The sequence below is a fragment of the Nerophis lumbriciformis genome, linkage group LG04, assembly GCF_033978685.3.
Source record: "Nerophis lumbriciformis linkage group LG04, RoL_Nlum_v2.1, whole genome shotgun sequence".
Classification (NCBI taxonomy): domain Eukaryota; kingdom Metazoa; phylum Chordata; class Actinopteri; order Syngnathiformes; family Syngnathidae; genus Nerophis; species Nerophis lumbriciformis.
In genome coordinates, this window is record NC_084551.2 from 56,369,504 (window position 1) to 56,394,037 (window position 24,534).

General features: G+C 36.2%; 1 protein-coding gene across 1 annotated transcript in view; it reads left to right on the forward strand.

Annotated features, from left to right (window-relative positions):
• The window catches only part of flcn (folliculin), a 43,437-nt gene extending 21,322 nt beyond the window's left edge, over positions 1-22,115 (forward strand). The window contains exons 9-12 of the mRNA XM_072913069.1: positions 6,886-7,009; positions 16,674-16,796; positions 18,163-18,265; positions 21,644-22,115. Of these exons, the coding sequence (XP_072769170.1) occupies positions 6,886-7,009; positions 16,674-16,796; positions 18,163-18,265; positions 21,644-21,869 (576 nt within the window). The 3' untranslated portion in view covers positions 21,870-22,115. The remainder of the gene's footprint in view (positions 1-6,885; positions 7,010-16,673; positions 16,797-18,162; positions 18,266-21,643) is intronic.
• The last annotated feature ends 2,419 nt before the right edge of the window (positions 22,116-24,534 follow it).

Here is a 24,534-nt window from a genome sequence, read left to right on the forward strand (position 1 = left end):
TGTCATTGTTTAAAAATGTATAAAAATCTTCTAATCGGTAGATCTAAAGTTGATTCAGAGATTCAAGCATTTAAAGTAAAAATAATATATTTTAAAGCCTGTGATACCTGAACAGGCTGAACAGTTTGAAATTGGAACGCTTTGAATCGGGTGAAAAATGTGGAAGTTAGAACGCGCCAAAATCTGAAGAAGAAGAAGAAATAGATTAATTTTGGTGTAGAACAGTGTTTTTCAACCACTGTGCCTCTGGTGTGCCTGGGAGATTATCTAATTTCACCTATTTGGGTTAAAAATATTTCTTGCAAAGCAGTAATTATAGTCTACAAATGATGTGTTGTTGTTGAGTGTCGGTGCTGTCTAGAGCTCGGCAGAGTAACCGTGTAATACTCTTCCATATCAGTAGGTGGCAGCCGGTAGCTAATTGATTTGTCGATGTGGGAAACAGCAGGAGGCAGTGTGCAGGTAAAAAGGTGTCTAATGCCTAAACCAAAAATAAACAAAAGCTGAGTGCCCCTAAGAAAAGGCATTGAAGCTTAGGGAAGGCTATGCAGAACCAAACTAAAACTGAACTGGCTACAAAGTAAACAAAAACAGAATGCTGGACGACAGCAAAGACTTACTGTGGCGTCCACAATGTACATCCGAACATGACATGACAATCAACAATGTCCACACAAAGGATAAAAACAACTGAAATATTCTTGATTGCTAAAACAAAGTAGATGCGGGAAATATCGCTCAAAGGAAGACATGAAACTGCTACAGGAAAATACCAAAAAAAGAGAAAAAAAGACAAGAAAACACTACACACAGGAAAACAGCAAAAAAGTCCAAATAAGTCGGGGTGTGATGTGACAGGTGGTGACAGTACACCTACTTTGCGACGAAAGCTATAGTGATGCATGCTTGGTTATGCTTTAAAGTCATATCCAACAATTGCGACAACGACTTTTTACTGTCAACTGAGTTTAGTGTTTTAATGATGTCTGCTGGTGGTGTGCCTCCGCATTTTTTCAAGTCAAAAAATGTGCCTTGGCTCAAAAAAGGTTGAAAAACACTGGTGTCGAAAACCACATAATAATTCACACAATAATAATAAGTATGTTTTTCCTTTTTAAATAAACAGCTTCACCACTTTAGTCATCATTTCTGCACTTAAGAAACTTTAGCTCCAGACTTCTTCTGTTTGTTTGATGTGGTCATTACTGCCACAAGTGGGGGGGAAAGTGTATTACAACCGAGTACCGCTGCGACTCCACAGCTGAGAAACACATCTTTTTTTGGCGTTCAACAACACTGCACAGTTACAGTACCACTCCCTGACATGTTCTTTGTCTCTGCTTGTGTGGCTGAGGAACAGGCCAGCGCACGCACACGCTGGAGTCTTTACTTTACTGCTGGAACAGCGCCACCAGATGAAAATGGGGTCGCCAAGCAGGGGTGGGGTTTGTATCAAGAGACGAACAAACAAGGAAACTAACACACTTGGCAAAAAAGTGTGCGGATTGATCAACTATTGATCAGAATCAAACCAGTTTGTGGACAAAGTATCTGACCCACAAATGAATTCATTTCAATGTTGATCACCAAGTCCATGCCCTCTGGCTGACACCTCATGGCAGCTAACTGCGTCTGTTCATACACAGTGTGGAGCCGCTCCACTAAGTGAAAAATCATCACCTCCATCCACTGCGGCAAAAAAACTGCTCTTCTTAAAACTATTAATATCACTGGAGGACGAGGCTAAACAGTTTTGCACAAGCAGGAGCTTGAATGAAGATGTAGATAAAAGCACGTTACAGCAGAAAGTGAGCAGTAAACGGTAAATAATCAAATCAAACTTTTTTTAGATAGCACTTTTCATGCATAAAGTGCTGTACAAAACAATAATAGAAGAGAAGAATACACACACACACACAGCACTATTGACAATAACATACCAAAGACTATAAAAATGGGAGCCATTACTTCCCTGCTTGGCACTCAGCATCAAGGGTTGGAATTGGGGGTTAAATCACCAAAAATGATTCCCGGGCGTGGCACCACTGCTGCCCACTGCTCCCCTCACCTCCCAGGGGGTGAACAAGGGGATGGGTCAAATGCAGAGGACAAATTTCACCACACCTAGTGTGTGTGTGACAATCATTGCTACTTTAACTTTACTTTAACAAGGCAAAAACAAAACAGGGCACTGAGGATTTGAGGGAAAAACTCCACCTTTTGAGGCGTCCACACTGGAGAATAACTCAAATTAAAGGCATTTTACAAAAAATACGGTATAAAACATATGCGGAAAACTAGTAGTTTTTACTTTTGGTTACTTATTGTGTTGTGTTGACTTTGTTGTGATCAAACAGAATATTGTGTTGATATTGTTATACTGTCAATGACAATACATCGACTGATCTCACTCAGGGATTCAAGGACCTTTATAATAATAATAATAATAGATTTTATTTGTAAAAAGCACTTTAAGATCATTTAAAAAAATAAAAAACTAGAACTAGCACGCATATATCTAAAAAAAGGCTTTTTTTAAAAGAAGGGTTTTTAAACCTTTTTTAAAAGCATCCACAGTCTGTGGTGCCCTCAGGTGGTCAGGGAGAGCGTTCCACAGACTGGGAGCGGCGGAGCAGAAAGCCCGGTCTCCCATTGTTCGTAGCTTTGTCCTCGGAGGTTGGAGGAGGTTAGTCTTTATTGTCATCCCAGGACACAAGAGACACCTACGATAACGGGAACAAGGTGGAACTCGTGTATGATCGGAACCGGCAGAATAACACCCCCAAATATGCTAAATGTATGAATGCTAGTGCAATATGTCACCTGTAACATACTGTAAAAGACTCCCTTGCAAAACAAAAATGAATAAAACAATGTGTGATTTTCCTTCAATCAAAACGAGGAAATCAGAATTAAAGGCGAAAAAAGCATGTTTTGTTGCGCACAGCTTTTCAAAAGAACAGACGGAAAGTTACGGTAATAACTAGAATTTGTTTGGACGGTCACACAAAAGTAATAATAACTAGAACATTCCAGAAGAAATTTTGATGGGCCTGCCATCAGTGCCCTGGACCTCTGGCCAGGGGTCGCCGTACTTAGCAGACGGTGCCAAGTGTCTGATTCCGTGAGTTTTAGGTCTAACTGTACAAAATGAGCCGCAGAGCTAGCCTAAAACAGTAGCATGTTTACATAAAAATGCTAACACTTAGCATGTGTGTGAAGGACAGCATGATAACAGTCAGCATGTTTCATATACCAAGTTATATGACTCAAAGGGGTATGGCTGCGGAAATAGAACAAAAAGTGCAAAATTAGATGGAAAAAGTTAGCACGCTTGCTATCGTTTGCATGCTAACAGTCAACAAGTGTCACATACCAAGTTATATGACTTTTGGTTAAACGGTTGTAAAACTAGCTAAAAAAGTTAGCAAGCTAATGTGAGCGTGATAATAGTTAGCGTGTGTCACATACATACCAAGTTATATGACTCTTAGGTGTATGGCTGGGAAATTTGAGCAAAAAGTGTAAAAATAGCTTTAAAAAAAGTTAGCACTTTAATGTTAGCATGCTAACAGTTAACAAGTGTCACATACCAAGTTATGTGACTGTAAGGTGTATGGCTGTGTAATTAGAGGGAAAAATGTAAAGTTAGCTAAAAAGTTAGATAAAAGTTAGCGTGCTAGCATGCGTGTGTGAATGCTTGGACATTCACACAATAATAATGATAGATTTTTTTTTTGGTGTAGAATTTTATATGTGAGAATGTTTGGACATTCACACAATAATAATAATAATAATGATAGATGATTTTTTTATGTGTAGAATCTTCTATGTGAGAATGTTTGGACTTAGACTTAGACAAACTTTGATCCACCAAGGGAAATTGTTTGGACATTTACACAATAAACATTCTCACATAAAAGATTCTACACCAAAAAATCATACATTTATTTTTTTATTTTTTTTATTATTGTAATAATAAATAGATGATTTTTGGTGTATATGATTCTACACCAAAAAACGTCTATTATTATTATTATTACCATTATAATAATAATAATAATTATATTAATAATAATAAATATATGATTTTTTTGGTGTAGAATCTTCTAGGTGACAATGTTTGGACTTAGACTTAGACAAACTTTGATCCACAAGGGAAATTGTTTGGACATTCATGCAATAAACATTCTCACATATAAGATTCTACACCAAAAAAATCATATATTTATTATTATTATTATTTATTTTTTTATTGTAATAATAGTAATAAATAGATTATTTTTGGTGTATAATATTCTACACCAAAAAAAATATATATTATTACCATTATAATAATAATAATAATTATATTAATAATAATAAATATATGATTTTTTTGGTGTAGAATCTTCTAGGTGACAATGTTTGGACTTAGACTTAGACAAACTTTGATCCACAAGGGAAATTGTTTGGACATTCATGCAATAAACATTCTCACATATAAGATTCTACACCAAAAAAATCATATATTTATTATTATTATTATTTATTTTTTTATTGTAATAATAGTAATAAATAGATTATTTTTGGTGTATAATATTCTACACCAAAAAAAATATATATTATTACCATTATAATAATAATAATAATAATAATAAATAATAAATAACTTTTTAGCTAACTTTACGCTTTTTTCTCTAATTACACATCCATGCACCTTACAGTCATATAACTTGGTATGTGACACATGCTAACCGTTAGCACTTTAATGTTAGCATGCTACCATGCTAACATTAAAGTGCTTGCTTTTTGAGCTAATTTTGCAACCGTTTACCTTACAGTCATTTAACTTGGTATGTGACACGTGTTAACTGTTAGAATGCAAAGGATAGCATGTAGGGCTGCGAATCTTTGGGTGTCTCACGATTCGATTCAATATCGATTCTTGGGGTCACGATTCCATTCAAAATCGATTTTTTTTTTTCCTATTCTACGCGATTCTCAATTCAAAAAGGATATTTTCCCGATTCAAAAGGATTGTCTATTCATTCAATACATAGGATTTCAGCAGGATCTACCCCAGTCTGCTGACATGCAAGCAGAGTAAAAAGCTTTTATAATTGTAAAGGTCAATGTTTTATCAACTGATTGCAATAATGTACATTTGTTTGAACTATTAAATGAACCAAAAATATGACTTATTTTATCTCTGTGAAAATATTGGACACAGTGTGTTGTCAAGCTTATGAGATGTGATGCAAGTGTAAGCCACTGTGACACTATTGTTCTTTTATATAAATGTCTAATGATAATGTCAATGAGGGATTTTTAATCACTGCTATGTTGAAATTGTAACTAATATTGATACTGTTGTTGATAATATTAATTTTTGTTTCACTACTTTTGCTTTGTTCTGTGTGGTGTTTGTGTCTCCTCTCAATTGCTCTGTTTATTGCACTTCTGAGTGTTGCTGGCTCGGCTTTGCTTTTGGAATTGGATTGCATTGTTATGGTATTGCTGTGTATTGTTTTGTTGGATTGATTCATTTAAAAAAAAAAAGATTTTTCATCTAATTTTACTAGGGATGTCCGATAATGGCTTTTTGCCGATATCCGATATTGTCCAACTCTTAATTACAGATACCGATATCAACCGATACCGATATATACAGTCGTGGAATTAACACATTATTATGCCTAATTTGGACAACCAGGTATGGTAAAGATAAGGTCCTTTTTCTTTTTTTTATAATAAAATAAAATAAGATAAATAAATTAAAAACATTTTCTTGAATAAAAAAGAAAGTAAAACAATATAAAAACAGTTACATAGCAACTAGTAATGAATGAAAATGAGTAAAATGAAGTGTTAAAGGTTAGTACTATTAGTGGAGCAGCAGCAGGCACAATCGTGTGCTTACGGACTGTATCCCTGCAGACTGTATTGATATATATTGATATATAATGTAGGAACCTACCAGAATATTAATAACAGAAAGAAACAACCCTTTTGTTTGAATGAGTGTAAATGGGGGAGGGAGGTTTTTTGGGTTGGTGCACTAATTGTAAGTGTATCTTGTGTTTTTTATGTTGATTTAATAAAAAAAATAAACGATAATAAAAAAAAAACCAATACCGATAATTTCCGATATTACATTTTAAAGCATTTATTGGCCGATAATATCAGACGTCTCTAAAATTGACACTTTTTTTTATCGATTTCCGCCGCCATACACCTTTGAGTCGTATAACTTGGTATATGAAACATGTTGACTATTATCATGCTATCGTTAGCACACATGCTAAGTGTTAGCATTTGTTTGTCAACATAGCTCTTTTTGTACAGTTACACCTATAACTCACAGATTCAGACTCTCAGCACCATCTTGAAAGCACGGCCAGAGGTCCAGGGCACAGGTAGCAGGCCCATCAACATTTCCACTGGAATGTTCTAGTTAATAATAATATATTTAGTCAGCTATAACATACATTTTATCTTTAAATATTTTTATGATTTTACCTTTTTTTTTTAAATTGACCACCGATTCTTTTTTTCTGATCCAATACCGAGTAAAATTAAGGCTGGTGTCGGCGATACATGTTCAATGCCGATTTTTTCTATTATTTCATTTTTTTTAAATTTGTCTTCTGCTCTTACCCGAGACAATATCAAAATGGCCCCAGCATACTTTGACCTTTCAGTATGTGGCCCCTGGTGGAAAAAGTTTAGACACCCTTGAACTAAAGTATCGATATTTTGATTTGTGAATCGTTAGTAGAGCATAAAGATCTGGTATCGGGGGTATCAATATTTCAGGATACTAGTGGCCATTTCCACAATAACGGATATGCTGACTCGACACTGCACACGGACTACTCTAAAGTGTGTGTGCTCCCCCACCAGTCCTTGCTGCCAGTGGGCTGCGTGCGCTCGGTCCCATACAGCGCCCACTACGAAGAGGCCTACAAATGCAACTTCCTGGGTCTGAGCCCCGATGTGGCGATACCGCTCCATGTCAGCTCCTCGGGTAAGATACCACGCGCTCCCGTGTGTAACAGTACAAGGAAGCATGGACCGTATCCGTATCGTCAAATAAACAAGTGTGCATTTTAAATGCGTGATATCATGTGCGATACAAGCAGTGACGATGCATGTTTACCTGTGTGTGATATCATGTGCAGCACAAGCAGTCCTGCGTGTTTACTTGTGTGCGATATCATGTGTGATACAAGCAGTCCTGCGTGTTTACTTGTGTGTGATACAAGCAGTCCTGCGTGTTTGCTTGTGTGCAATATCATGTGTGATACAAGCAGTCCTGCGTGTTTACTTGTGTGCAATATCATGTGTGATACAAGCAGTCCGGCGTGTTTACTTGTGTGTGATATCATGTGCGATAAAAGCAGTCCCGCTGCGTGTTTACTTGTGTGCGATACATGCAGTCCTGTGTGTTTACTTGTGTGTGATATCATATGGGATGCAAGCGGTCCAATACAAGCAGTCCCACAGCATGTTGACGTGTGTGCGATATCATGTGTAATACAGGCAGTCCCGCAGGGTGTTTACTTGTGTGTAATATTATGTGCGATACAAGCAGTCATGTGTGTTTACTTGTGTGTGATATCATGTGCGATACAAGCAATCCCATTTCCTGTTTAATTGTTTGCGATACAGGCATTCCTGCTGCGTGTTTGCTTGTGTGTGATATCATGTACGATACAAGCAGTTCCGTAGTGGGTTTACTTGTGTGTGATATCATGTGCGATACCTGCAGTCCTGCAGAGTGTTACTTGTGTGTGATATCATGTGTGATACAAGCAGTCCTGCAGAGTGTTTATTTGTGTGCGATATCATGTGCAATACAAGCAGTACGGCAGCGTATTTACTTGTGCGTGATATCATGTGTGATACAAGCATTCCTGAAGTGTATTTACGTCTGGGATATCATGTGCGATACAAGCAGTCCTGCACAGTTTTTACTTGTGCGTGATATCATGTGTGATACAGGCAGTCCTATATAGTTGTTACTTGTGTGTGATATCATGTGTGATACAAGCAGTCCTACAGTGTGGTTACTTTTTTGTGATATCTTGTGCGATACAAGCAGTCGCGGTGCTTGTTCAATTGTTTGCGATATTATGTGCAATGCAAGCAGTCCTGCAGCGTGTTGACTTGTGTGCGATATCATGTGTGATACAAGCAGTCTCGCAGCGTGGTTACTTGTGTGTGATATCATGTGCGATACAAGCAATCCCACTGCGTGTTTACTTGTGTGCGATATCATGCACGAAACAAACAGTCCCGCAGCGTGTTTACTTGTATGTGATATCATGTGCAATGCAAGCAATCCCGCAGCGTGTTTACTTGTGTGTGATTTCATGTGCGATACAAGTATTCCCAATTTGTGTTTACTTGTGTGCAATATCATGTGCGATACAAGTAGTCCCGCTGCGTGTTAACTTGTGTGCGCTACAAGCAGTCTCGCAGTGTGTTGACCTCTGTTTTCGATATTCTGTGCGATACGAGCAGTCCTGCTGCGCGTTGACTTGTGTGCGATATCGTGTGCGATGCAATCAGTCCTGTGTGGTTACTTGTGTGTGATATCGTGTGTGATGCAAGCGATCCAATACAAGCAGTCCTGCAGCGTGTTGACTTGTGTGCGATATGATGTGTGATACAAGCAGTCCCGCAGCGTGTTTACTTGTGTGCGATATCATTCGCAATACAAGTAATCCCACTGTGTGATTACTTGTGTGCGATATCATGTGCGATACAAGCACTCCTGCTGCGTGTTTACTTGTCATATCATGTGATACAAGCAGTCCTGCAGTGTGTTGACTCGTGTGTGATATCATGTGCGATACAAGCAGTACCACTGCATGTTGTGTGCAATATCATGTGTGATACAAGAAGTCCTGCTGAGTGTTAACGTGTGTGCGATACAAGCATTCTTGCTGCGTGTTGACCTGTGCGCGATATTATGTGCTACAAAAGCAGTCCCACTGCGTGTTTACTTCTTTGCGATATCATGTGCGATGCAAGCGGTCCAATACAAGCAGTCCTGCAGCGTGTTGACCTGTGTGCGATATCATGTGTGATACAAGCAGTCCCGCAGCCTGATTACTTGTATGCGATATCATGTGCGATACAAGCAATCCCACTACGTGTTTACTTGTGTGCGATACAAGCACTGCTGCAGCATGTTGACTTGTGTGCGATATCAAATGTGATACAAGCAGTCCCGCAGCGTGTTTACTTGTGTGTGATATCATGTGCAATACAAGCAATCCCACTGCGTGTTTACTTGTGTGCGATATCATGTGTGATACAAACAGTCATGCAGTGTTTACTTGTGTGTGATATCATGTGTGATACAAACAGTCCTGCAGTGTTTACTTGTGTGTGATATCATGTGCGATACAAGCAGTCCTGCTGCATGTTTACTTTGGTGCGATACAAGCCGTCCTACTTTGTGTTTACTTGTGTGTGATATTATGTGCAATACAAGCAGTCCTGCAGATCATGTGCGATACACCTTTGTGCTTACTTGTGTGTGATATCATGTGCGATGCAAGCGGTCCAATACAAGCAGTCCTACAGTGTGTTGACTTGTTTACAATATCATGTGTGATACAATCCGTCCTGGGGCGGCATAGCTCGGTTGGTAGAGCGGCCGTGCCAGCAACTTGAGGGTTGCAGGTTCGATCCCCACTTCCGCCATCCTAGTCACTGCCGTTGTGTCCTTGGGCAAGACACTTTACCCACCTGCTCCCAGTGCCACCCACACTGGTTTAAATGTAACTTAGATATTGGGTTTCACTATGTAAAGCGCTTTGAGTCACTTGAGAAAAAGCGCTATATAAATGTAATTCACTTCACTTCACTTCACTGTGTGTTTACTTGTGTGTGATATCATGTGTGACACAAACAGTCCTGCAGTGTGTTTACTTGTGTGTGATATCATGTGCGATACAAACAGTCCTGCAGTGTGTTTACTTGTGTGATATCGTATATGATACAAACAGTCCTGCAGTGTGTTTACTTGTGTGTGATATCATGTGCGATACAAGCAGTCCTGCAGTGTGTTTACTTGTGTGTGATATCATGTGCGATACAAGCAGTCCTGCAGTGTGTTTACTTGTGTGTGATATCATGTGTTATACAAGCAGTCCTGCAGTGTGTTTACTTGTGTGTGATGTCATGTGCAACACAAGCAGTCCTGCAGTGTGTTTACTTGTGTGTGATACCATGTGTGATACAAGCAATCCTGTAAAAAGTTTACTTGTGTGTGATATCATGTGCGATACAAGCAGTCCTGCAGTGTGTTTACTTGTGTGTGATATAATGTGCGATACAAGCAGTCCTGTAAAAAGTTTACTTGTGTGTGATATCATGTGCGATACAAGCAGTCCCGGAAGGTGTTTACTTGTGTGTGATATAATGTGCGATACAAGCAGTCCTGCAGTGTGTTTACTTGTGTGTGATATCATGTGCAATGCAAGCAGTCCTGCAGTATGTTCACTTGTGTGTGATATCATGTGCAATACAAGCAGTCCTGCAGTGTGTTCACTTGTGTGTGATATCATGTGCGATACAAGCAGTCCTGCAGTGTGTTTACTTGTGTGTGATATCATGTGCAATACAAGCAGTCCTGCAGTGTGTTTACTTGTGCAAAATGTAAATGACCTGCAAGAATACACAATTTCTTTCTCTTCAGTCGACATTCATCATTCAACTTTCCAAGCTTAACTTCATAATTTATGGTGGCCAAAAGAAGCATATTACCACTCCACTTCAACTCAAAGACAGCACAAGTCTGCCGTTGATTTGGGGAATCCATTTAAAAAATGTTGCCAGACTAATGTGTACTTTTTAGTCGTGTTTTAAATACTTTATTCAGTTGTGTTTAGTTTTTATTTCATGTTTAAACCTGTCAGATGTTTTTATGTTACTTTTTCTTCATCACTTTTTTCTAAGCTGTGCAGCACTTTAGTGGTTTCATGTACACTGTGAATGGTTTCATGTACACTGTGAATGGTTTCATGTACACTGTGAATGGTTTCATGTACACTGTGAATGGTTTCATGTACACTGTGAATGGTTTCATGTACACTGTGAATGGTTTCATGTACACTGTGAATGGACCTTGACCCAAGTCCAGTCCGCACGCTTACTGATACATCAGCTTTGTTTGTCCTCTGTTGGACTCTTTTCTAACACTCCACACTACTGAACCATACAAGTATGTACGATTCCTGCTGATATCATGGAGGGCTGGGAACTCTGTCACGATATATGTGTTTTATATCGGTCGATGTTTTTATGACTTGTGGAATATATATATATATATATATATATATATATATATATATATATATATATATATATATATATATATATATAAGCTGAGAGAGGCTCCAGCACACCACCCCCCAACCCCACCCCCCGCGACCCCAAAAGGGACAAGCGGTAGAAAATGGGTGGATGGATGGATAAATAATACATTAGAAAAAATATAAATAAACTAGATGAGGTGTGAATGCTGAAGTTGAAGTGAAATGCTGACAGAATGTAGTATGAATGTAAGAATAGTATCAATGTAAGAATAGTTTGAATGTTGAAGAGTTTGAATTTCCAGGGAAACTGGAATTTGGTTTGGAACTTGGGAAAGGGCTAGTTTGAATGTGGAATGTGTTGATGTTGGAATGGTTTGAATTGGTTGCAAAATTGTGGCCCTTGGAAAAATGTCCCATTAATTTCAATGGGAACTTCCTGGAAATTTGAGAATTTTGGGGAAAGCGGGATTTTTTGGGGAAAATGATTAGGAGCATGAATGAGCTGAATTGGTTGGTGTTGGAATTGTTTAAATCGGTCAAGAAATGTTGAAGTAGTAAATGGTATTAGGGAATTTCGGGAAAATCTGGAATTTTTTTGAAAATGGTAGAAAACTTGAATGGTCTGAATGAGTTGAAATGGTTGGTGTTGGAATTTTTTTAATTGGTGGAGAAATGTTGAAGTAGTAACATGTTGAATTGAATTCCTGGAGTTTCGGGAAAACCGGGAATTTTTCCAGTTTGAAAAACAACTTAGTTTTTGTCCTGATTAAGAGGAATGTTTTGAAGGTGGAACGGTTGAAGTGGGTTGACAAATGTGGAAGGCGTAGTCGCCAGAAAAAAGGGTGGAAATAGGGTTTGAAAAAAACGGGAATTCTGGGAATTCCTGGAATTTTTTTAACTTGAAAAAAATGATAGTTTGAATGTACAGGACGAGTGGAATGTGTTGATGTTGGAATGGTTTGAATAGGTTGAAAAATTTGGGAATTGTGCAACTTGGAAAAATGTCTCATTCATTTCAATGGGAACTTCCTGGAAATTTGGGAATTTTGGAAAAAGCGGTATTTTTTTATTTTTTTAAATGATTAAGAGCATGAATGTCCTGAATGAGCTGAATTGGTTGGAGTTGGAATTGTTTAAATCGGTCAAGAAATGTTGAAGTACCAACACTTTTTTAATTGGAAAATGGTATCACGGAATTTGGGGAAAACTAGGAATTTTTTATAATTGTTGAAAGGGAGCACACAATTCCTGAACAGGCTGAATAGTTTAAGTTGGAACAGTTTGTGTCGGATAAAAAAAATGTGGGAGTTGTGGAACTTTGAAAAATGTCTCATTCCTTTCAATGGGATTTTCATGGAATTTCCAGGAAAAGCGGGAATTATTTTGGAAAATGTTCTGAATGTGCTAAAAATTGTCAGTGCTGGAATTTTTCAAATTGGTCGAGAAACTAGTAACATTTTTAATTGAGAAATGGTATTAAGGAATTCCTGGAATTTTGGGAAAACCGGGAATTTTTCAAGTTTGAAAAACAAATTAGTTTTTGTCCTGATTAAAAGGAATGTTTGTACGGTGGAACGGTTGAAGTGGGTTGACAAATATGGAGGGAGTAGTTGCCGGAAAAAAGGGTTTGAAAAAACGGGAATTCTGTGAATTCCTGGAATTTGTTTTAACTTGGAAAAATAATGGTTTGAAGGTCCAGGATGGTGGAATGTGTTGAAGGTGGAATGGTTTGAATAGGTTGAAAATTGTGGAAATGGTGGAAGTTTGAAAATTGGCCAATTCATTTTTGAATGGGAAAAATGTCCCGGAAAACCTGGAATTCTGGGAAATTCTGGGAATTTTTGGAATTTGTCAAGGGAAAGCCCGTGATTCCTGAATAGGCTGAACAGTTTGAAGTTGGAACGCTTTGAATCGACTGAAAAATGTGGAAGGTGGAGCGCGACAAAATCTGGAGAAGTTGAATAAATAGATTCATTTTGGTGTAGAAAACCTTAAGTGTGAATGTTTTGGAGCATTCACACAACAAAAATAAATAGATATAAAAAAATAAAAAATATTTACATTTTTATATATATATATATATATATATATATATATATATATATATATATATATATATATATATATATATATATATACAGGTAAAAGCCAGTAAATTAGAATATTTTGAAAAACTTGATTTATTTCAGTAATTGCATTCAAAAGGTGTAACTTTTACATTATATTTATTCATTGCACACAGACTGATGCATTCAAATGTTTATTTCATTTAATTTTGATGATTTGAAGTGGCAACAAATGAAAATCCAAAATTCCGTGTGTCACAAAATTAGAATATTACTTAAGGCTAATACAAAAAAGGGATTTTTAGAAATGTTGGCCAACTGAAAAGTATGAAAATGAAAAATATGAGCATGTACAATACTCAATACTTGGTTGGAGCTCCTTTTGCCTCAATTACTGCGTTAATGCGGCGTGGCATGGAGTCGATGAGTTTCTGGCACTGCTCAGGTGTTATGAGAGCCCAGGTTGCCTTCAACTCTTCTGCGTTTTTGGGAAGGAAATGCAAAATTTGCTTTCGTCAGAAAACATGACTTTGGACCACTCAGCAGCAGTCCAGCTCTTTTTTTCCTTAGCCCAGGTGAGACGCTTTTCGCGCTGTTTCTTGGTCAACAGTGGCTTGACACGAGGTATGCGGCAGTTGAAACCCATGTCTTTCAAGCGTCTCTTGGTGGTGGATCTTGAAGCACTGACTCCAGCAGCTGTCCACTCCTTCTGAATCTCCCCCACATTTTTGAATGGGTTTTTTTTCACAATCTTGACCAGGGCGCGGTGATCCCTATCGCTTGTACACTTTTTCTGACCACAGTTTTTCCTTCCCTTTGCCTCTCCATTAATGTGTTTGGACACAGAGCTCTGAGAACAGCCAGCCTCTTCAGCAATAACCTTTTGTGTCTTTCCCTCCTTGTGCAATGTGTCGATGGTTGCCTTTTGGACAGCTGTCAAATCTGAAGTCTTCCCCATGTTTGTGTAGGCTTCAGAACTGGACTGAGAGACCATTTAAAGCCCTTTGCAGGTGTTTTGAGTTAATCAGCTGATTAGTTTGTGGCACCAGGTGTCTTCAAAATTTAACCCTTACACAATATTCTAATTTTGTGACACACGGAATTTTGGATTTTCATTTGTTGCCCCTTCAAATCATCAAAATTAAATGAAATAAACATTTGAATGCATCAGTCTGTGTGCAATGAATAAATATAATGTACAAGTTACACCTTTTGAATGCAATTACTGAAATAAATCAAGTTTTTCAAAATATTCTAATTTACTGGCTTTTACCTGTGTGTGTGTGTGTGTATATATATATATATATATATATATATATATATATATATATATATATATATATATATATATATATATATATATACAGTGGTGGTCAAAAGTGTACATACACTTGTAAAGAACATCATGTCATGGCTGTCTTGAGTTTATAATTATTTATTTTGTTGTGATGTAGTGATTGGAGCACATACTTGTTGGTCACAAAAAACATTCATGAAGTTTGCTTCTTTTATGAATTTATTATGGCTCTACTGAAAATGTGAGGGTCAAAAGTATACATACAGCAATGTTAATATTTGCTTACATGTCCCTTGGCAAGTTTACCTGCAATAAGGCACTTTTGGTAGCCATCCACAAGCTTCTGCTTGACCACTTGACCGCTAAATTGCTGCAGTTCAGCTAAATGTGTTGACATGGACTTGTTTCTTCAGCATTGTCCACACCTTTAAGTCAGGACTTTGGGAAGGCCATTCTAAAACCTTCATTCTAGCCTGATTTAGCCATTCTTTTACCACTTTTGACGCATGGTGTCATTGTCCTGTTGGAACACCCAACTGTGCCCAAGACCCAACCTCCGGGCTGATAATTTTAGCTTGTCCTGAACAATTTGGAGCTAATCCTACTTTTTCATTGTCCCATTTAAAGCAGCAGTTCCATTGGCAGCAAAACAGGCCCAGAGCATAATACTACCACCACCATGCTTGATGGTAGGAATGGTGTTCTTGGGATTAAAGGCCTCACCTTTTCTCCTCCAAACATATTGCTGGGTATCAATTTGTGTTTCATCTGATATCACATGGACAAAGATAATACCTTCTGGAGGAAGGCTTAAAGGGCTTAAAAACCCTTCTTTTTAAAAAAGCCTTTTTTTAGATATATGCATACCATATTTTTCGGACTATAAATTGCAGTTTTTTTCATAGTTTGGCCGAGGGTGCGACTTATACTCAGGAGCGACTTATGTGTGAAATGATTAACACATTAGCCTAAAATATCAAATAATATTATTTATCTCATTCATATAAGAGACTAGACGTATAAGATTTCATGGGATTTAGTGATTAGGAGTGACAGATTGTATAGCATGTTCTATATGTTATAGTTATTTGAATGACTCTTACCATAATATGTTACGTTAACATACCAGTTGGTTATTTATGCCTCATATAACGTACACTTATTCAGCCTGTTGCTCACTATTCTTGATTTATTTTAAATTGCCTTTCAAATGTCTATTCTTGCTGTTGGCTTTTATCAAATACATTTCCCCCAAAAATGCGACTTATACTCCAGTGCGACTTATATATGTTTTTTTTCCTCCTTTATTATGCATTTTTGGACGGTGCGACTTATACTCCGAAAATTACGGTGCTAGTTTTAGCTCTTTGGCTGTTCTAGTCTTTATTTTTATTTATTTTTTATTATCTTTTTATTTTTATTTTTATTTTTATTTGTAATACACTGTAGCACTTTGAGGTTGTTTACTTAATGTAAAGTGCTTTTTTTTTTTTTTTTTACAAATAAAATCTATTATTATTTTTATTATTAAAGTTCTGTGGTCAGATGCAACAAAAATGGAGCTGTTTGGCCACAATACTCAGCAATATGTTTGGAGGAGAAAAGGTGACGCCTTTAATCCCAAGAACACCAAACCTACCGTCAAGCATGGTGGTGGTAGTATTATGCTCTGGGCCTGTTTTGCTGACAATAAGAGTGAAAGAATGAAAGAGGAGGATTAGCTCCAAATTCTTCAGGACAACAAAAAAATAAGGGTTGTAGAAATGATTGTAAAGTCAAGACAGCCATGACATGATGTTCTTTACAAGTGTACGTACGCTTTTGACCACCACTGTATAAATATATTAAACACATTTGTATTGATATGAATAAGGTGTGTATTGTGATGCATACATATGGTTGTATGATATGAATAAGGTGTGTATTGTGATGTATGATATGAATAAGGTGTGTGGCAACAGTGTTAAGGTGACTAACATGATGTGTGTCCTGCAGAGTTCTCAGTGCTGGTGGACGTGCACTCAGAGAGCGATGGTGTGAGCACTCCTGCAGACGACAAGGTGAGCGCACGATACCAGTTGTCCATCAGCAGTGCCAGCACGCAGCCTGCAGACAAAGGTATGCTCTCTGTTCCGGCAGGTGATGTTCATCTAATCACTAAGCAAACAATGAAGAGAAAAGACTGAGAACATGTGTATAGAAAAAGTCCTGCTGGGAGTCACAGTTGATGAGCAACATTTCTCTGGGAGATGGTGCAGTTCTGATGATGTAACTGTGATGATAAATACTGTTTCCTCTTACAGTGGCTGGCCCTCTTTACTTAACTGCAGAGACGACAAGGCCTCTATTAGGAATAAAGAGGGCATTTGAGGGTGGCCTTTATTGTTAAAAATGCATTTTACTACAATATGATATCACTTTTTGTATTATTTCAAAATTATGCTGATTTGATTTTGTGTCTATATATATATGTGTGTGTATGTATGTATGTATATATATATATATATATATATATATATATATATATATATATATATATATATATATAAACACATACATACACATACACACACATATATACATACACACAGACATATATATATATATATATAATATGTATATATATATAATATGTATATATATATACATATATATATACACACATATATATATAATGTCTCTGTGTATGTATATATGTGTGTGTATATATGTATATACTGTATGTGTGTGTGTATATATATATACATATATATACATACATACATACATACATATATATATATATATAAAACATGCTAATTTTCACATGTTAGCATGCAAAAGTTAGCATGCTAACAGTTGTATATGTCTAGTACGAAGTTATATGACTCTGGGGAAAACCGTTTTGCTAAAAGTGTTTGCCAAAAAAGTTAGCATGCTATCAAGCACAAAGTTATATGACTCTGGGCTAAACGGTTGAAGTATTAGCAACAAAACAAAGTCAGCATGCTAACAGTTAGCATGTCAAGTACAAAGTTATGTGACTCAGTGGTAAAATTTTCCGAAAAGGTTAGCATGTTATTGTTAGCATGTTAGCATGCAAACACTTAAACTATGTCAAGCACTAACTTATATAACTATGTGGTCAAAATTTTAAAAAACAAGCTAACATGCTAAAGTGTGCCTGCATACGTGTCAGTCATATAACTTTGTACATGTCACCATGCTACAGTTAGCATGTTGCTTATTCACACGCAGATCCTCCTGATGAAACATATTGATAAAGAATGATTAGAGTAGAAAATATGAAATGCTAACTGTATTGAAGAATATCAACAGATGATTATTAATTGAGACAAAATGTGAAGGTCACATGACCTTGTTTTCACCTCCAGATGACCTTGTTTTCACCTCCAGATGACCTTGTTTTCACCTCCAGATGACCTTGTTTTCACTTCCAGATGACCTTGTTTTCACCTCCAGATGACCTTGTTTTCACTTCCAGGGCCGACGCTGCTGAACAAACTGGAGGTAGCACTCTGCAACGACAACTTGTCTGTGGAGGTGGTGTCTCACTGTCTGCTGTGTCTGAAGGAGGAGTGGATGAAGTAAGTACATTCAGCTAGCATCTTCATATACATTCAGCTAGCATCTTCATATACATTCAGCTAGCATCTTCATATACATTCAGCTAGCATCTTTATATACATTCAGCTAGCATCTTCATATACATTCAGTTAGCATCTTCGTATACATTCAGTTAGCATCTTCGTATACATTCAGCTAGCATCTTCATATACATTCAGTTAGCATCTTCATATACATTCAGCTAGCATCTTCATATACATTCAGTTAGCATCTTCGTATACATTCAGTTAGCATCTTCGTATACATTCAGTTAGCATCTTCATATACATTCAGCTAGCATCTTCATATACATGCAGCTAGCATCTTCATATACATTCAGTTAGCATCTTCGTATACATTCAGTTAGCATCTTCGTATACATTCAGTTAGCATCTTCATATACATTCCGCTAGCATCTTCATATACATTCAGCTAGCATCTTCATATACATTCAGTTAGCATCTTCATATACATTCAGCTAGCATCTTCGTATACATTCAGTTAGCATCTTCGTATACATTCAGTTAGCATCTTCGTATACATTCAGCTAGCATCTTCATATACATTCAGCTAGCATCTTCATATACATTCAGCTAGCATCTTCATATACATTCAGTTAGCATCTTCGTATAGATTCAGTTAGCATCTTCGTATACATTCAGCTAGCATCTTCGTATACATTCAGCTAGCATCTTCATATACATGCAGCTAGCATCTTCATATACATTCAGTTAGCATCTTCGTATACATTCAGTTAGCATCTTCGTATACATTCAGTTAGCATCTTCATATACATTCAGCTAACATCTTCATATACATTCAGTTGGCATCTTCATATACATTCAGTTAGCATCTTCATATACATTCAGTTAGCATCTTCATATACATTCAGTTAGCATCTTCATATACATTCAGCTAGCATCTTCATATACATTCAGTTAGCATCTTCATATGCATTCAGCTAGCATCTTCATATACATTCAGCTAGCATCTTCATATCCAATCAGCAACCCTGTATCGTTTCTCATGATCTGGCGTGTAAAATGTGCGATATCATGTGCGATACAAGCAGCCAGTCAACATGTAAGATTTCCTTCTAATGGTGACGTAACCGTGCGGCGTAACACGCCTGCTCTGCCAGAGCATAAGAAGACGGAGCAGGAGCAGGACTCAGTGTTGCCAACTTAGTGACTGGACTATAGAGACTTTTCCCCGTCTTTTACCACTTCTATTACACTCACTATCCATTCTTCTATTCGTTGGTATAAACATCCATTAGTTATAAAGCTAGCATAAAACATGAGCATGCTAATGTTAGCATGTGAATATAAAAAACGTTAGGATAATTTCAACATGACGCCAAGCATCAAAATCCATGATTTTTAGGTTTGACTGACACATTTAGCTTAAAAGGTAGCATATAACGCTAGCATGCTAATGTTAATATGCTACGTTAGCATGATGACATAGGACAAGTTAGCATACTTCTAAAATGGCACCCAGTAAAAAATTGCACGATTTGTCGGTGTAAACATTCAAAATCGGTTAAAAAGCTAGCATAAAACATGAGCATGCTAATGTTAGCATGCTAATATAAAAAAAAAACGTTAGCATACTTTCAACATGACGCCAAGCACTAAAATCTTCTTTTAGTAAAAATCTTTTAGGTTTGACTGACACATTTAGCTTAAAAGGTAGCATATAACGCTAGCATGCTAATATTAATATGCTACCTTAGCATGATAACGTAGGACAAGTTAGCGTACTTCTGAGATGGCGCCAAGTATAAAATTGCACGATTCTTTGGTATAAACATCCATTAGTTATAAAGCTAGCACAAAAAAATTAGCGTGCTAATGTTAGCATGCTAATATAAAAGACGTTAGCATGCTTTCAACATGACACCAAGCGTCAAAATCCATGATTTTTAGGTTTGACTGACACATTTAGCTTAAAAGGTAGCCTATAACGCTAGCATGCTAATGTTAATATATTACGTTAGTATGGTAACATTAGCATGATAACATAGGAAAAGTTAGCGTACTTCTAAAGATGGCGGCAAGTATAAAATTGCACGATTTGTTGGTATAAACAACATTAGTTATAAAGCTAGCATAAAACATTAGTGTGCTAATGTTAGCATGCTAATATAAAAAAACGTTAGCATACCTCCAACATGATGCCAAGCACCAAAATCCATGATTTTTAGGTTTGACTTAGACATTTAGCTAAAAAAGTTAGCGTATAACGCTAGCATGCTAATGTTGATATGCTACCTTAGCATGCTAACATTAGCTTGATAAATAAAGGACAAGTTAGCGTACTTCTAAGATGCCGCCAAGTATAAAATTGCACGATTCGTTGGTATAAACATACAACATTAGTCATAAAGCTAGCATAAAACTTTAGTGTGCTAATTTTAGTGTGCTAATGTTACCATGCTAATATAACAGACGTTAGCATACCTCCAACATGATGCCAAGCATCAAAATCCATGATTTTTAGGTTTGACTGACACATTTAGCTTAAAAGGTAGCATATAATGCTAGCATGCTAATGTTAATATACTACGTTAGTATGCTAACATTAGCATGATAACATAGGAAAAGTTAGCGTACTTCTAAAGATGGCACCAAGTATAAAATTGCACGATTCATTGGTATAAACATACAACATTAGTTATAAAGCTAGCATAAAACATTAGCGTGTTAATGTTAGCATGCTTATATAAAAAACATTAGCATACTTTCAACATGACGCCAAGCATCAAAATCCATGATGTTTAGGTTTGATTGACACATTTAGCTTAAAAGGTAGCACATAACGCTAGCATGCTAATGTTAATATCCTACATTAGCATGCTAACATTAGCTTGATGACATAGAATAAGTTAGCGTAATTCTAAGATGGCGCCAAGTATAAAATTGCATGATTTGTTGGTATAAACATACAGCATTGGTTATAAAGCTAGCATAAAACGTGTCTGAAGTTAGCATGATGACAGGACAAGTTAGCATATTTGTGGGTGTAAGCATAGAAAATGAATGAAAAAGGTAGCATGTGTGTAGTTAGCTCTATGCTAACATAGCATGTGTGTAGTTAGCACTATGCTAACAGCATGTGCGTAGTTAGCACTATGCTCACATAGCATGTGTGTAGTTAGCACTATGCTAACATAGCATGTATGTAGTTAGCACTATGCTAACATAGCATGTGTGTAGTTAGCACTATGCTAACATAGCATGTGTGTAGTTAGCACTATGCTAACATAGCATGTGTGTAGTTAGCACTATGCTAACATAGCATGTGTGTAGTTAGCACTATGAATACATGATGATGTTTGACCTTGTGGCTGGCAGCAAGGTGAAAGTGCTGTTCAAGTTCTCCAAAGTGGACGGGCGTGGCCGGGAGGACACCCAGAAGGTTCTGACCCTGCTGGGGACCACAGGGCCTCCAGAGGACGACAACGTGCGCCTGCTCAAGTTCTGGATGACCGGACTCAGCAAGACCTACAAGAACCACCTCATGATGACTGCGGTCAGACCACATGACTCTACTCCCATCAGTCCCACTCCCACTCACTGACACTCTCACACACACACACACACACACACACACACACACACACACACACACACACACACACACACACACACACACACACACACACACACAGAGAGAGAGAGAGAGAGCAGGAAAGTGAAAGTGAAAGTAGACCGCAGTCCCAGTCAGTGACACAGTCACAGAGCAGGAAAGTGAAAGTGAAAGTCAGGAATCTCTAACTTGTTTTTATTGTGTTTGCTTTTAACATTAAATTCTATTTTGACTTAACACATTTGACTTTGACTTCTTTTTGTTAAATCATCCAAGGTCAACTTTGTTATTTTTACTGTGAATACTAAACTCTTTTTATTTCAGTCCAATTCTGGCAATGAGTTGACAGTTTATTTACTGTAAAAAGCAACTGTTGATTATTACAGTGTATTACTGTAAATGGCCAAACAGTACCACAGATTTTTACTGTAAAAAAACTGAATTTTTTTGCATGTAATTATTATGTAATAATACAACAAATATTTTATCATACATTAAAAGCATATTTATATATATTTAAATGGTTGGAAACACTTTTTGTCGGCCTGATTTATATTTAAAGCAAGTTATCATCAAATTGTAAAATGTAAGTTTGATACAAATTTGGCAACTGAGGTGTCAGTTTTTTACTGTAAAAACTGTTGATTATTACAGTGTATTACTGTTAATGGCCAAACAGTACCACAGTTTTTAACTGTTAAAAAACAACAACAAGAAAACTGACAACTTAGTTGCCAGAATTTTACTGTAAAAATTTCATTTTACTGCAAATACAAAACTGTTTTTATTTCAGTAACATTCTGTCAACTGTACTGACAGTTTATTTTTTTACAATAAAAACTACTGTCTATTATTACAGTGTATTACTGTAAATGGCAAAACTGCCACAGTTTTTACGGTAAAAAAAAATTCATTTTTTTCCATGTAATTATGTAATAATACAACAAATATTTTGTCATACATTAAAACCATATATATTTATGTATATTTAAATAGACTAAATACTTTTATTTGCCTCACTTATGATATTTAAAGCAAGTTATCATCAAAATTTAAAATGTAAAAACTGTCAAATTAGATTTTACAGTAAAATTGTGAAATTACATTTTTTTTACAGCTCTTTACTGTAAATGTACGATTTTGGCAACTGAGTGCCAGTTTTTTTACCATAAAAACTGCCGAATATTACAGTGTAATACTGTAAATGGCCAAACAGTACCACAGTTTTTTACTGTAAAAATAAAGCTTAAAAACTGGCAGCTTAGTTGCTAGAATTTTACTGTAAAATGTTTATTTTACTGTAAATACAAAACTGTTTTTATTTCAGTAAAATTCTGGCAACTGAACTGACAGTTTTTTTTACAATAAAAACTACTGTTGATTATTACAGTTTATTACTGTAAATGGCAAAACACTAGCACAGATTTTTATGGAAAAAAAACAATACATTTTTTTCCCCATGTAATTATGTAATAATACAACAAGTATGTTGTCATACATTAAAACCATATGTAAATATATATATATATATTGAAATACTTTAATCTGCCTGACTTATGATATTTAAAACAAGTTATCATCAAATTGTACACTGTAAAAATTACAATACATTTTACAGTCCAATTGTGAAATGTGTGTTTTTTTACAGCTCTTTACTGTAAATGTAAAATATGATTTTTTTACGATACAATTTTGGCAACTGATGTCAGTTTTTTACTGTAAAAATTGTTGATTTTTGGGGTATATTACTGTAAATGGCAAAAAAGTGCCATTTTTTTAGTGTGAAAAAAATTCCCATTTCAGTTGCCAAAACTTTACTGTAAAATTTCAGTTTTTTTACTGTAAGTGGAAAACAGCTTTTTTTTACGGTTAAATTAAAAAAAAACGGCGGCACTCTTGCTTCCATTTAAAGCAAAATGCTTAACAAACACGTTTGCCAGCTTTTTACTGTAAAAACTGTCGATTATTACGGTGTATTACTGTAAATGGCAAAGTTTTTACAGTAAAAAAACTGAATTTTTTTCCATGTAATTATCATATAGTAATACAACAAATATTTTGTCATACATTAAAACCATATATATATATATATATATATATATATATATATATATATGTATGTGTGGGGAAAAAAATCACAAGACTATTTCATCTCTACAGGCCTGTTTCATGAGGGGGGTACCCTCAATCGTCAGGAGATTTTCCTGAATCTCCTGACGATTGAGGGTACCCCCCTCATGAAACAGGCCTGTAGAGATGAAATAGTCTTGTGATTTTTTTCCCCACACATACATATATTGCGCTCTACTACGGTATCGAGCACTATTTTTTGGATAACCTTATTAAGACATATATATATATATATATATATATATATATATATATATATATATATATATATATATATATATATACGGTTGCCAGTGTTTTACTGTAAAAACTGTCCATATTTGGTGTTTTTTACTGTAAATAGCCAAACGATACCACAGTTTTTTACCGTAAAGAAAAAAAAAGGCATTTCTGTTGCCAAAACTTACTGTTGATTTTTTTACTGTAAGTGGAAAACTGTTTTTTTTTCACGGTTAAATTACTTTTTAACGTACAAAAATGTTTACAGCAAAATGGTTAAAAAACACAGTAAACTTGACAAATGTTC